This window comes from Colius striatus, chromosome 10 (assembly GCF_028858725.1).
Source record: "Colius striatus isolate bColStr4 chromosome 10, bColStr4.1.hap1, whole genome shotgun sequence".
In the NCBI taxonomy this organism is placed as follows: Eukaryota; Metazoa; Chordata; class Aves; order Coliiformes; family Coliidae; genus Colius; species Colius striatus.
Genome location: NC_084768.1, coordinates 17137916 through 17151652, shown reverse-complemented (window position 1 = coordinate 17151652; position 13737 = coordinate 17137916). Strand labels below are relative to the sequence as shown.

Sequence of the window (13737 nt, the reverse complement as noted above, 5' to 3'; positions counted from 1 at the left end):
GGGACAGTGGCACCTGAAGGGCCGGTGAACCAAGCAGAAAGTGGCACTTCTGCAGAGCTGGGTTTCCAAAAAACCTTCATCAAAAGCTGGACAACACCAGATGCATCTGTGTGAGGTGGGGCTGGGGCAGGTGTGTGCAATGCTGGCTCCCATGAGCTCTGGTCCCTGGGGCAGCTGAGCAGGGCTGGGCTGCTAAAGGAGCGGGGACAGGGAGAGCTCTGGGGAAGCCCTCGTAGAGCTGGCTGGGCCTGGCCTGGCTAGGCCTAGACTTGTGTGCTGTGACCACCCTCTGTTGTGGGGTGTGTGGTGCCAGATAGAGGGCCCCAGGACAGGCCCTGGCTGGGCCCTGCTGCTATCGCAGCAGCCTGGCAGCTCCCCAGCTGCATCCACTGGGCTCCATCCCTGTCTTCTGGTCTGTGATCTTGCCCCCTCATCACCCCCTCTCCTAAAGGATTTAGGGTACTGTGGTGTCTGCCAGCATTGAGAGGCTATCCTGGCACCAGTGACCAGTGGGGTACAGGTAAGCAGGGCTCTGCACTGTATCCATCCCAGGTGCCCCCATGCTTGGTCCTGCAGGTCCAGCAGCACTCCTCACTCTACCCACAGCGACCCTCACACTGCCCCCTTCCCCTCCAGCCCCCTCAGGGAAGTGCTGTCAGTCCCCATCTCACACATCAAGCTCCCTGGAGCTGAGGACCTCTGTGGACATGTTGTGGGACACATTTGAGATGGATATGTGTTTATGTGGCATTTCTGCTCAGGGCATGCACATCCTCCCCATCCCAACCACATATGTGGGTCTGTGTGGCCAAAGCACCAGTCACCCCACTCGCCTGTGGCCTGAGCTGCTGCACAGGCTGGCTACTCTGTGAGGTTCAGCTCCTTCCTTCGCCAAAATAGGTGTAACACAAATGTAGTCCTCGTTGCTGTGTGTGAGGCTTTATTGGGCAGGGGTCCTCTCCCCAGGGCTGTCCCCCAGCTCTGTTAACAGCAGGTCCCCACTCCCCCCGGGCCAGGCCTACATGAGGAACCTGGAGAGGTCCTCTTTGATTTCAGCCTCATCCCATGGCCCGTGGATGTTGTCCTTGAGTTGCTGAAGGCGGATGAGGCAGTAAGGGCAGAGACAGGAGATGGCGAGCAGCAGCGAGGCGAAGAGCACGGCCCCCACGCTGGAGACGGTGGCCAAACCCGCCAGCGCTGCCAGGGCAAACAGCACCGTCACCCCCACGTAGCAGCGGGGCGTCCGGGCTTTCAGCTTCTTCTGCAGCATGGGCCAGAGGGCGAAGATCTGCATGGCAAAGGTGACCATGACGAAGGCGTGGAGGGAGCGGGGCAGGCGCGAGGCCAGGCACACCGAGGCGAAGATGGCCATGTTGAGGGATAGCGTGCTGGAGACGATGGCAGCGTTGGCGCCGTAGTCGAAGAAGATGAGGTGACCCAGGAGCATGAGGGCGGACATGGCATAGATGGTGTCCGTGCTGATGGACTCCGTCAGCGTCTTCAGCACCGGCGAGAAGCCGTAGGTGGAGGCCGTGAACACCAGCGTGCTCTTCAGGTCGGCCCAGCGCGTCCGCCCGCTCTCCCGCCGCCCGGCCCCGCCGTCCACCGCGTCCAGGAGCACGTAGCCGAGCAGGGAGGAGAGCAGAGCCGCCCCGAACAGCCGCTGCGGGCTCAGCACCCCGGCGTCCATGTACCACCACGTCACCACGAAGACGCAGACGCTGCACAGCTGCTGCACCACCGCTGCCGACTGGAAGACGACGGCCCAGTACCGGTACCGGCGCGCGTGCACGTTCTTCCGCAGCTCCTCCAGGAACCGCTGATCCACGTAGTTATCGGGGAAGGGCTGCCGCTCGTACAGCACCTTGTGCCAGCGCCGAGCGGCCGCCGGCTCCATCGTCCCGGGCGCCCCGGGGACCCGCGGCCGCCATGGAGCCGCGCAAGGGCCGGCGGGACGCGCGCGGCCGCCCCCTGCCGGCGGGAGGCGCGCACGGCGCTGGGGGGCGCGGGGTGACCCCCAGCTCGGAGCTGCCTGTTCCCGGCAGGGGCTGGGGGGTTAAAGGGACACCCCGGCTCCGTGCCGGTATCTGGCCGTTACCGAGTGCCCCAGCCCTTGTCCCCGTTTAAGAACATGGTCCCTGGGCAGCCTATGCCAGGGCTCCCTCACCCGCACAGCACAGAAGGGTTCCCTTGTTGTGTTCCAGCTTGTGCCCATTACGCCCAGCCCTGTCACTGGAGACAAGAGAAAAAGCTGCTGCCCCATCCCCTGATAGCTGCCTTTTAAGTACTTTAAGTGTTAATGGGATTCCCCCTCAGCCTCTCCTGCAGGCTGAAGAGCGCCAGGTCCCGCAGCCTTTCCTCACAGGAGAGATGTTCCCGTCCCTCCTCATCTTGGTGGCCCCGTGCTGGACAAAGAAGGACGTGGCACGCTGAGCCGTGGGGCTCGGTCTGGGCCTCTCTGTGCTCAGACACACTCGTCTGTGTGTCTGGAGAGTGACCCCAGCTCACGCCACAGGCCTCGCTTCCCGTCCTGACCCAGTGAGGCACCTGCTTTTCTGGCCAAACCAGGCTCCAGTACCTGTGCTGGGGAACGTGGGTGTGACGCTGCGAGCATGGGCAGCCTCTCCCCTGCAGCTTCTGTCTGCACTCCCTCACGGCTCTGCTCAGCACGAGAAGCCAAAGAGGAGCAGGAGAGGGAACAGGAGGCGCCATGTCCTGCACTGCCCATCCCCACAGCAAAGGGACTGAGCTAATGTGCAGTAAAGGGTCTGTGGGACAAAAAGGGATGAAGGAGGGTTTTGCAGAGGCAAGAGGCATTTCCCCTAAGCGTGTGTGTGTTTGTGTTCAGGTCAGAGTCTTCCCTGCCCCAGAGAGGTGCTTGCTGCAGAGGAGCTGCTTACTTTGGCCTCACCCAAGAGGCCTTAGCCCAGGTAATACAGCCCTGAATACTGCCCTGTTTGTGCTTCAGGAAGAGGCATTTGTGGCAGTCCTGTTAGAGTGGGAGCAGGCAAATGAGATGACGGTTGTTTTCCCCCCACAGCCCTTAACATGTTTCCATTTGCACAGACAGGACCCAGCCAGCGCCTGCCACAGGGGACTCGCTAAGCAGAACCCCACCTCACCTAGATACGTGCAGAGCAGCAGGTAACCCCCACACTGCTGGTGTGCTGTCGGGGGAGCCTGGGGCTGAGATGCCTCATGGTGACATCTGGAAAGTGCCACCTCCCAGCCTCGGATCATTGCACTTGCTCTGCAGGGGAGGAGTGGCTGCTCACCCTCTGCAGGTTACTCAGTGCCGTGGAGCAAAGCCAGCACCTCCAAGCCAGGATGGTGCTTGACTCGGTTTTAGCTGCTCTACCTAATAGCCCCCCTGCCCACATTTCACACAGCGCCGTGCACACAAGCCAGTGCCCGCAGGGACAGGGAGTGCTGCCAGCTCCTGCAATTGCTGGCCTTGCCTTGAAGCCCAGGGCCTGGGAACTTGAGATTTTGAACAAAATGTTGTCCTGAAGTCACAGAGTAAAGCTGGGCTGTGCAAGAGAAAAATCTTACAGGGCAGTGTGCCCCTTGAGCTCCCCTGAGAAGTGACACAGCCACCATGCTGCAGGGACATCACCTTCCATGGGCAAGGACAGGGCAATGCTGTGCTCTCACTGCGAGTGGGTTATGGCAGGTTTGGTTTGATTTGGCCACAGACTCTTGTGTGTGGGGATGGGCTCTGTGATGCTGTAGGGACTGGGAACACTAGGCTGGGCTGGGGCTGGGACACAGTGCTACCTCCTAGGGTCAGGACCATCTGGAAACCTCAGTGAAAGGGTGAGAATTAGAGGAAAGGACCTCTAGAGCTCATCAAGCCCACTCCCCTGATCGGGGGGCACAGGAACATGTCCAGAGGGGTCTGGGAACCTCCAGAGAAGGAGCCTCCGCTCCCTCCCTGGGCAGCCTGGGCCAGGGCCCCATCACCCACACAGGAAAGAAGTTTTTCTTTGTGTTTAAATGGAACTTGTGTTACAGCTTGTGTCCGTTACCCCTTTACCTGTCAGTGGGCACTATGGAAAAAAGTGTCACCCCATCCTCCTGACACCCACCCTTTAGGTACTGATAAGTGTTGATCCCCCCTCAGCCTTCTCCTCTCCACGCTGAACAGCCCCATGCCCCACAGTCTTTCCCCATCAGAGACTTGTTCTGGCACCCTCATCATATTGGTGGCCCTGTGATGGCCTCTCTCCAGCAGTTTCCTGTCTCGCTTGAACTGGGGAGCCCAGAACTGGAGCCAGATTCACCAGGGCAGAGCAGACGGGGAGGAGAACCTCCCTCAGCCTCCTGGAACAGAGGCAAGAAGTGTCCCTTGAGATGTCCTCTGCTGTGGGCCACCAAAGTCCCTCTCAGAGGCAGGGAGAGGTGGGAGACTGCTGGTGCTCAGTGACTCACAGCCCGTCTGGGGAATGCCAGCCCGGGAGCTGTGTCCCCGCCACAGAGTGCACAGCCCCCAGGCAATGGGATGACCCCCTTGCCAGCTCTGCACCCTGGTCAGCAGCAGCCCTGCAGGCTGCTTGGGCAGCCTCAGTCGCCGCTGTGGGAGGGAGCTGTGCCGTGCCGTGCCGTGCCGTGGGAGGGAGCAGCGTGTGCTGAGCTGTGGGGCAAAGGGCAGTGCGGTGCTGCCTGCCTGGCCCAGACTTTGGCTGCAGGGCAGTGACTCACCTGCCATCCCAGCAGTCCCAGTGCCACCTGACACGTCACCCTCTGTCCCTGCCCGTCACGGGGGAACACATGCCGTGGAGTCACCCCTCAGCCCTCCTGGGGTGACGTGGCCATTGGGGCTCCCTTGGCAGGAACAGGCAGTAGCTGAGGTCAAGGATGCAAAAGCCCTTTGTGAACATCATTCCCACTCTGAATTCCATGCAACAAGCCCTTCCCCCGCCTCATAGTTTGGTGTCCCCTAGTGCTGCTGACCCCTGGAGAGGCTGCAAGAGGGCAAGTGCTTTGAGACCCTCTGCTGAAATGCAGGAACGAGGATCTGGATGCCATGGCATTGCAAACTCTGTATGCTGAGGGACCCATTGTCTTGGCTGTCACCTGCCCTTTGCAAAGGGACCCCACCAGAGATTTGTTTAGTGTCTGCTGGGCTCTGAATGTTTGAATATGGTGCTAAAGCTGTTTGGAAGGAAGGCTGGCAAAGGTAGGAGGCTGGGACTGAAATAGCTGGGACTGATCCAAGCCTCCACTGCAGATATTTGAGTATCAAAGTATTGGGGGCACTGCAGGCCCCCCCTGCCCCCTGCCAGCTCAGGACAGCCTCCAGGTGTGTTCGCTTCTCCTTGGAGAAGAGCAGAGCAGCAGGTGAGGGTTGTGGTGTGTGTCCCGAGTTGCTGTGACAGAGCTGGGTCCCTCTGTGGGCCTGGGGCAGTGGCACAGATGGGGCTGTCTGTGAGTGTGGCTATGGATGGATGCTCAGTCTTTTGTTTCTCTGCAATCGATCACCCAGCCTTTCCCTTTGACCCTGGAACCCAACCCTCCCTCCACAGGAATGTTTTTCAGGGGGAAGTTGGCACAGCTCCAGATGCTGAATTTTTCCATGCCCAGAGACCATCTCCTGCCTTAAATAGCTCACAGATGGGCTGTGTCTGCTCTCCTGCCATCGCCTATTTAAGGAATTTTTGGACTCAGTCCTCAGCACAGAGCAGGACAACACCAGCCCAGTGCCTGGCAGCTGGGCTGAGCCCCGTGGGGGGATGCTGAGGCACATGGGGCTGGTTGTCTTGGGGTCCCCCACAACAGTGTGCCTGGACACACAGGAGAGTCGAGACCTGCTCCAGTTCTCTCAAGCATGTCCCTTTCCTGACTGTGGGTTAGATTTTGTGGATCCAGGTCTGCATCCCAGTCCTGAGGACCCAGGGCCCCAGCAGCATGTGAGCCAGTAGCAGCATCCCCTGTGCAGCCCCCCTGCCCAGGGCAGCCTGTGCCACCAAGGGATGCCCCTGGGCCCCCTCAGGCACAGTTGCTTGCCACCCGCAGCCCTGCTGGCTAGACCCAGCTGAAGCTGCCTAGACCCATGAGCTCTCCTGCCCTCCATAGCATCTTTTACCACCCAGGGAGCCTCACTACAAGGTTAGATGAGGGGTGCTCTGTCCCATACAGGTTTAGTAGAGGCCCCAGCCACGTGCAGCCAGGACAAGGAGTGTGCCACAATTCCTGTGGGTCTCCATCCCAAGGCTGGTGAGCGTGGGAGAACCAGAGGCTCCTGGTGGGGACATCATTGGTTTCAGTGTCAGAGCTCCTTGTCTCAGGCAAGTCACTTCCAGAGCACAACCTGCCCCATGGAGAGGAGCCTGCCCCAGCATGCAGGCCAAGACTTTGCTGGAGGCCCCATGGAGGCATTCCCAGGTGAACAGCACCTGCCCAGGACAGAGAGGATCTAAATGCCGGTGAGTTTCTGCTTTTCCTTGTGGCAGCATCCTGGGGGCACACGGGACAGGCTGAGGGAGGGGGAGAAAGATGAGGAAGCTTCTGTGGATCTGGGTCAAGGAGCTGGGGCAGGAGAGATGTGATATGGAAAGGCACATGCTTGGCAGGGATGTGACCTCTGGAAGACACAGTCTCTGGGGCAGCTGCGAACTGAGCTCCCTCGGTCCTGGCACTGCCCGGCAGACAGCACGTAGTGGTGAAACCCCGTGGCAAAATGCCCCCAGAGGGACAAGCCAGCCCAGCTGGGGTCCCAGCCAGCTCCAGGGCAGTGGGTCACTAAGGTCCTGTCTTGTAGGGGAACTCCATGAAGGTTTAAGCTGTCACTTAGTGAAGATGTTTGAAGATCCTAGGAAAGGGCAGCCAAACCTGATGTACTGTGCCAGCTGCCCTGTGCTCTGAGGTGGGACGGGTCCAAACTTCAGCTGCCCTCAGCTGTACGTGGCATGTCCCTAACACTGAGACATAGGGAGGAAAACAGACCTCGGGGTGAAAACCGAAACCTTGCCCTGGGGTCCTGGGCGTGGGTTGTTGTGGAAGGTGGAAAACATCCAAGCTGGGGGTTATGGTTCACACAGGTGCCCCTGAGATATTGCAGAGCAGGGCTGGGGATCCAGGAGAAAGCTTTGCTGAGTGGTTTCTGACTCTGTTCCCCTTTGTTTAGCCCCAGTTTTGAAGCATGGGGATGGGATATAAAGTCCTGACCCAACTTTGCCAAAGTCAATGAAAACACATCAAAAGCTGCAGGTGGCAAAACACTAAAAACACCCCAATTTGTTAGCGAAAGCAACATCCCATTGGGGAGAGCTGGTAACCAGGGTGGTGGCTGCTGGAGCCACCTCCTGTGCCACCTCTCCATTGCCCTGAGCCTCAGCCAGCAGCTGCTTCCCTCCCTGGCAGTTCTGAGATGCAGAGCAGGAGGCATGGAGCGACCCAGTGTTTCATGACAAGGTTTTTGCTGTCTGCCCAGGGGATGTTTGTTCTGTAGCTGCACAGGTGCAAAGAAATAGATGGAGAGGGGAGCACTGGATGAAATGGTGCATGAAAATGAGCCCATATGCAGCCAAAAATTTGGTCAGTAGGACTCCTCAGCTTGGAGAAGAGGAGAGTGAGGGGTGACCTTGTTATTGTTTACAAATATGTAAAGGGTGGGTGTCAGGAGGATGCAGCCAGGCTGTTCTCAGTGATGGCCAATGATAGGACAAGGGGCAACGGGTACAAGCTGGAACATAAGAGGTTTCAGAGAAACACAAGGAAGAATTTCTTCACTGTGAGGGTGAGGGAGCACTGGAATGGGCTGCCCAGATGGGTTGGGGAGTCGCCTCTGGAAACCACCTGGATGAGTTCCTGTGTGACCTACTCTAGGTGCCCCTGCTCTGGCAGGGGTTGGACTGGATGAGCTTTCCAGATCCCTTCCAGCCCTTAGGATTCTGTGATTCTAAGTCACTGCTTTATCTTGGTGTACTGCAAAAGGATCTTCCTCTGTGCTCACTCTCCCACTTTAATAAAGAAGCATTTGTTCAAACACAGCATGGCCTCAGCCTGGAAACACAGCAGTTTGCACGGAGATATTTGCCCCAGGAGTCCTTCCTGCCCTCTTCCCTTGAGGAAAGCAGGAGCCTGTGTGCTTGGCAAGCACGGTGTGATGTCAGGGCTGAGGTGTGTTTTGCACACACAGTGCTTCTCCCTGCAATACCAGCTCTTCCTATCCTAAAGCTCAGGGAGGAGGATCCCCTGGGCCTGGCCCTGCAGGACCTGCACGTTCCCCTGTAAGCATGTGAGTCCTCCGGGACAGTCCCTGCTACCAGACACCCCCTCACCCTCCCTGTCTTTAAATATGTGCCAGGGAGGGGATGGAGCCTGGTGGGAATTTAGTTTATTTTAGTACTTGGCAGAAGGGGAAGGGAAGCAGCTGAGCCCATGATGTTCCCTACATGTGCCCTTATCACCTCCCACTCCCACTGCTTCAATCTGGCAGAGGGGCTGCTGCCCTTGCCTGGACTGGGCCACCCTCCCAGCACGCTGTCCCAGAGCCCTGACTGCTCTCCCAGTGCTGAGAGGGCAGAAGAGTGTCTCAGTTCCAGTTTTGTGATGAAGAAGCCCTGTCTGTGCTGTCTTGCTGGATCACACACCCGCCTCAGTTTGCATGGGGCTGTGGAGGAAACCCAGCACCGTGTCAGACCAGGTGCTTTCCCAGCCCTCCTGCTCACCCTGGGTGCTTATGGGCAGCTTCAGCTTACTCTGAGCTCTCAGAAATGAAGCCCCAAAAAAGCTTTCCACCCCTGTCGTGAGGTTTTGCCATTTCTCGGTTTCTATAGTGAGATTTGCCTTTTCTTTTCCCCGGGGGCTCAGCCGGGGGGAAGCAGGCGCCTGCCAGAAGCCCTGGTCCCACACACATTTCCATCATGTGACCAAGAGTTCATTTTTATTCTCTGTGCCTCAGCTGCCAACGGTTTTGGACTTTCCCTGGTCCATCAACCCCCACCATAGATGGCAAGAGAATCTCCTGGGCTGCTGACTCTGTTGTCAGGAGGATCCAGCTGGCAGCAGGCAGTGGCCTCTGCACAGGGAGTACGGCATCGAGCTGAGGTGCTGCTGAAGATTGGACCCTGAATGCCTGCCAGCCAAGCTAGGGGAAGGTGGGGCCCTTCTCCTTGAAGCCATTTTCTGTTGCCAAGCACCAGCTGTAGGAAAGGGTGCTTGCTGTCATGCAGGTGCTCTGTGGTCTAGACAAGGGGCTGAGAGATGCTGTGGCTGCTGGCTGCATCCTGGTGGGAGCAATCATTTCATTTCCCCCCTCTAGGCAAAGTTCAAATGGAGCCACATGAATCAAGCAAACCAAACAGAAATGTTTTCAAAAGTGCAATCCCCCTTTCAGTTAATTTTGTTTATCTTCTAAGGTTTTGGCTTTCAGGGTTTGAACCTCTACGGAGGAGGCTCAGAGGCAGATGGAGGAAGCCTCTCTGGACCCATCTGTGCCCCCTTCACCCCCCGAGAGCCGTGCAAGGGGTCTGAGCCTGCTGCAGGTGGTCCGAGCCACGGCTCCATCAAGGCTTTTGGGAGGACTGTGCCATCATCTATCTCCCCGTGCCAGACTTCAAGGCTGTTTCAGGTGTGATTGGGGCCGCCTGGCTGGAGATCAGAGCAGTCGCTCTCTTCTGCCCAGTGTCACCGTGTCCCGCGGTCGCGGCGCGGAGCCGCTCAGTGCAGCTACCGAGGCTCTGACGCAGCCCGCGGCTATCTGCAGCGCCATCGGCCGGCCGCTCTGACCGCGAGCACAGCCCAGCAGCCCGGCACCGCATCTCCCGCCTTTCAACTGCTGCAAAGCGGGGACGCGGCAGCGGGCAGCGGCGCCTGTGCGAGGGGGATGGCCGGGACCCGCACTCGCGGCCCCGCAGCCCCGGCCCGGCGGAGGCGGGACGGGAGCAAACTCGAGTCAGGCTGTTCTTCCCCAGCCCCGAGGGTGAAACCCTGTGTGAAACCCTCTCCCAGAAATCCCGGGTCTCAGAGAGAGACTTTATTAAGTGATGAAAGAACAATTATCAGCTCGGCTGGAAGCAAAGTTGCTGCTGTTTGGTTTTGCAAGGAAAACGATTTCAAGCCGGTATTTCACATAGCTCGTTCCTCCTCTGCCAAAGAAATGAGATCAATTCAGAGGGTTTTTAAAGTTTTATACCGGTTTGCTGCTTTCTCTTCTGCAAGTGGTTAACGACTCATCTAAAGCAGAGGAAGCTCTCTGAAGCGATCTTGAAATTTACAGCTTTTCCTTTGCTAAATGAGAAACGGTCAGGAAATGAAACAGGAAATTGTGTCTGGAAGGAACAAAAGTTGCATTGTCAGAACCTGCTTACGAAAGGTTTACTTTATTTTAACCAGTAAGGAGCCAAGATCAATAGTCAGGAGAGGAATGAGTTTGTGTGAATTAAATCACACATGAAAAAAAAAACCCAACCAAACCCCACTTGGGAAAACAAGAAGCCTTTGTAAAGAGCAGGTAGGGATGAATGGGAGAGAGGGCTTAGCATCTGCAGCAACCAAATGCTGGAAAGTGCTGAAAGATGAAAGAAGAACCCAGAATCAGGTGTCTCTCCAAAGTCAAACATTGCTGCACAGCCCCGGTGCCCAAACCTCTGGGATGTGCTCCACAGCCTGCACACTCTGATTGAGTGCTAGAGCGTGATGGACAAGCATTACCCCACGGCTGGGCAGTGTTTGCAGGTAAAGCAGCAAGGCCTTTTCTTTCCTCCCACTCAGAAACACTGCACTGAGGTGCCCCTCGGGTAACCACCCCCAGCCCTCCCTGCCTGGGGGGCTGAGAACCACCACCCAGCTTTTCCTCCCGCTCAGCAGAGCGATCCTTATGCTGCTGCCAGCAATGCTTGTCGTGCTGCACATCAATGCTGCTGGCATGGAGAGTCCTCGAGGGGGCTTGAACTCAGCCCTATGGCAGGATTCACCCTTTGTGGGAGCTGCAGCAGCTCTCCTCATCCCAGGATCTGGGCAAGCGCAAGCCCTGACCCTGCTGCAAACCTGTAGCACTTTTTGAGAAGCTCACACAAAGATTTGCTTGTTGGGCTTTGGGTGAATTTTGGGCTCTGGTGGGGAGATTAGAGAATCTATTTATTCTTTTTTCCACTATTATACTGCTCATCAGTGGCTGAGAAACAAGCTCAGCAAGCACTGGTACATGGGGATGTCAGAGGTGATGAAGCAAAACCTCTGTCTGGCTGATGGCAACAGGTTCTTCTGGTGGGAACTGACTCGGAGCAGCTTTTTTCTCCAGGATGCTGTCCAGTCACTGTAATGGTTCCCCTGAAATGATCCCTCTTCAATGACAGCTCTTTAGCTGTGTTTGCTCTAAGCCGTGTGTGATTAATCCCCAGCTGGCAATGGAGCCATAGTGTTGCAGGAGCTGCACCAGTGGTGACAGCCACATGGGCTGAGAGAGTGGGGGTGCACAGCCTCTCCCCTCCTCTCAGGGAAAAGCTCTCAGCCAGGAGGCTGCAGGAATTGCTGCCCCAGGAGCACGGCAGAGGCTGACAACAGAGACAGTCCAAGTCATATGCTGTGGCATGGCCTTGGGCAAAACATCATCTGCCAGGACTGAGGCAAGTGCTCTGGCTGGAAATACTTAGCAGTGGGTCACTAAATGTTCAGCAGCTCTTCTAGCAGACAGCTTAAGCAGTTGTTTAAATTTCTAATGTTTCACAGATGGATTTCTCTGCTCCTCTGGTCCTGGCCATCCCTAAGACACAGAGTCTGTGGCAGAGGCTCTGTTGGTGGGATGGCAATGAGCTTTCTGCCTGCTGGGTGAGGTGAATCCTCTGGTTTGAGGCAGGAGGTGAATGCCTTGCCTGGCATCTCCCTGTGCCGACACACCTCTCACTCGAAAGGGAAGGTACCATAACCATGATACTTTCCCGGCAGCATCCATGGAAAGGAGTCCTAGATGCCTCCTTGGGGCTTATGTCTCAGTAGGAGGCAGGGAGAGAGGCAGCTGCACCCAGCCCTCATGTTTCCCTGCTGCCTCTTAGTCCCAAAGAGATTTGGGGTGCTCCCTAACATGGTTAAAACAGCTGTGAGTGGGATTTGCAGTGTTGCTCCCACATCTCAGAGAATCTCCCACCATGGAGACACAGAGGTGCACCCCTGGGCACCTTCTGCACCCACACTGCTCTGGGCATGGCCCTGCTGTGGGTCCTCGGTCTCTGCTCATTACCCTCCCAAGGGCAGGCAGATGCCCACGCAGCCAGGCATCCACACTGCTGCAAAAGGCTGCAGAACCACTGGCAGCAAAGGGTGCTGGCTAACATCCCACCAGTGCCATGAAGCAGCTTCTCAGGGTTCTTCAGGACTCTCCTCACTCCTAGAACTAGTTGGGCTGCTCCTGTGTCACCCTGAAGCAACAGGACCTGAGCAGGGAGTGAAGCAGCACTGGGGCAGCTGTGCTCACTGCTGAGCTGCCAGCGTGTCCCTGCAGGACAGGCTGTTTCTGTCACAGGGCTGCTTGAGGTTTGCTGGCTGGGGGAGAGGGGAGCTTTGAACCCCAGCCTGTGGGGAGATGGGTCACAAGGTTGGAGCTTCTCCCTTTTCACTTTTCAACGTGCTGGCACACAGACCTGTCTGTTGGCTGGGGCACCTCTGGAAGGGCTGGAGGTGCCAAATGTTAATGAAAGCATAACATTACAGAGTGAAGAATCACGAAAAGAATAAACACAAAAACTCTCAAGAGGCTTCCACTGCCGGTTTGCAACATTTACCAATAGCTGTCTGACTCTAGTCACTGACTCTGAGCCACGCAGGCACCCCGTTCTCTTTGGGAGTACCCCTGGGCACCCGTAAGGGCTGAACCTCCTCTGGGGAACACAGCAGCTGTGGCCTGGGAGGGCCCTGCTCCTGAAAGGATTGCTGTGATTCACATCCTCTCATGCCTCCTTCCAGGCAAAGCTGTTCCTCCTTGTTCTGAGTCCTGACATGTGCGTGTTTCCCACTCGTGACTAATCCACTTGTGCCTTTCCGGGCTGTCGCAAGGCCCCGCAGGCTGGGGCAGCAGCTGCAGCTCTGATTGTGCTGCAACGGCGGCAACTCCGACCTGAGGTGGGGCGATTTTTTGGCAGGAGTAAGCTGCAAAGATGGGTTTCTTGGCTACTGTAGCTCAGAGCAAAGCCTACCTCATACCTTGTTTCTGATGGGCAGACTGCAACCTGGCTGTTTACAAAATCCTCGTGGTGTAGGTAATCACAGAATCACAGAGTGGTGGGGATTGGAAGGGATCTCTAGAGCTCATCCAGCACAAGCCCCTGCTAAAGCAGGTTCCCCTCGATCAGGGGGCACAGGAACATGTCCAGGCAGGTTTGGAAACCTCCAGAGAAGGAGCCTCCACACCCTCCTTGGGCAGCCTGTGCCAGGGCTCCCTCACCCCAACACCACCAAAGAAGGTTTTCCTTGTGTTTAAGTGGAATCCCAGAATCTTAAAGGTTGGAAGGGACCTTGAAAGATGATCTAGTCCAACCCCCTGCCCAAGCAGGACCTAGAGCAGGTCACACAGAAACTTGTCCAGGTGGGCCTTGAATGTCTCCAGAGGAGCCTCCACAACTGCTCTGGGCAGCCCCTTCCAGTGCTCGGTCACCCTCACAGTGAAGTTTTTCCTTATGTTTCTTTGGAACCTCTTATGTTCTAGCTTGTACCCGTTGCCCCTTATGCTATCGTTGGACATCACTGAGGACAGCCTGGCTCCATCGTCCTCACACTTGCGTCCATTACCCCTTGTCCTGT

The 13737-nt window shown here is 57.0% G+C and overlaps 1 protein-coding gene across 1 annotated transcript; it reads right to left on the bottom strand.

Moving 5' to 3' along the window:
* Window positions 1-923: 923 nt before the first annotated feature.
* On the bottom strand, window positions 924-1933 carry PIGC (phosphatidylinositol glycan anchor biosynthesis class C). Its single transcript, XM_010200251.2, has one exon. The coding sequence runs from the start codon at window positions 1895-1897 to the stop codon at window positions 1019-1021; it is 879 nt and encodes a 292-aa protein (XP_010198553.2). The 5' UTR covers window positions 1898-1933; the 3' UTR covers window positions 924-1018.
* Between the last annotated feature and the right edge of the window lie 11804 nt (window positions 1934-13737).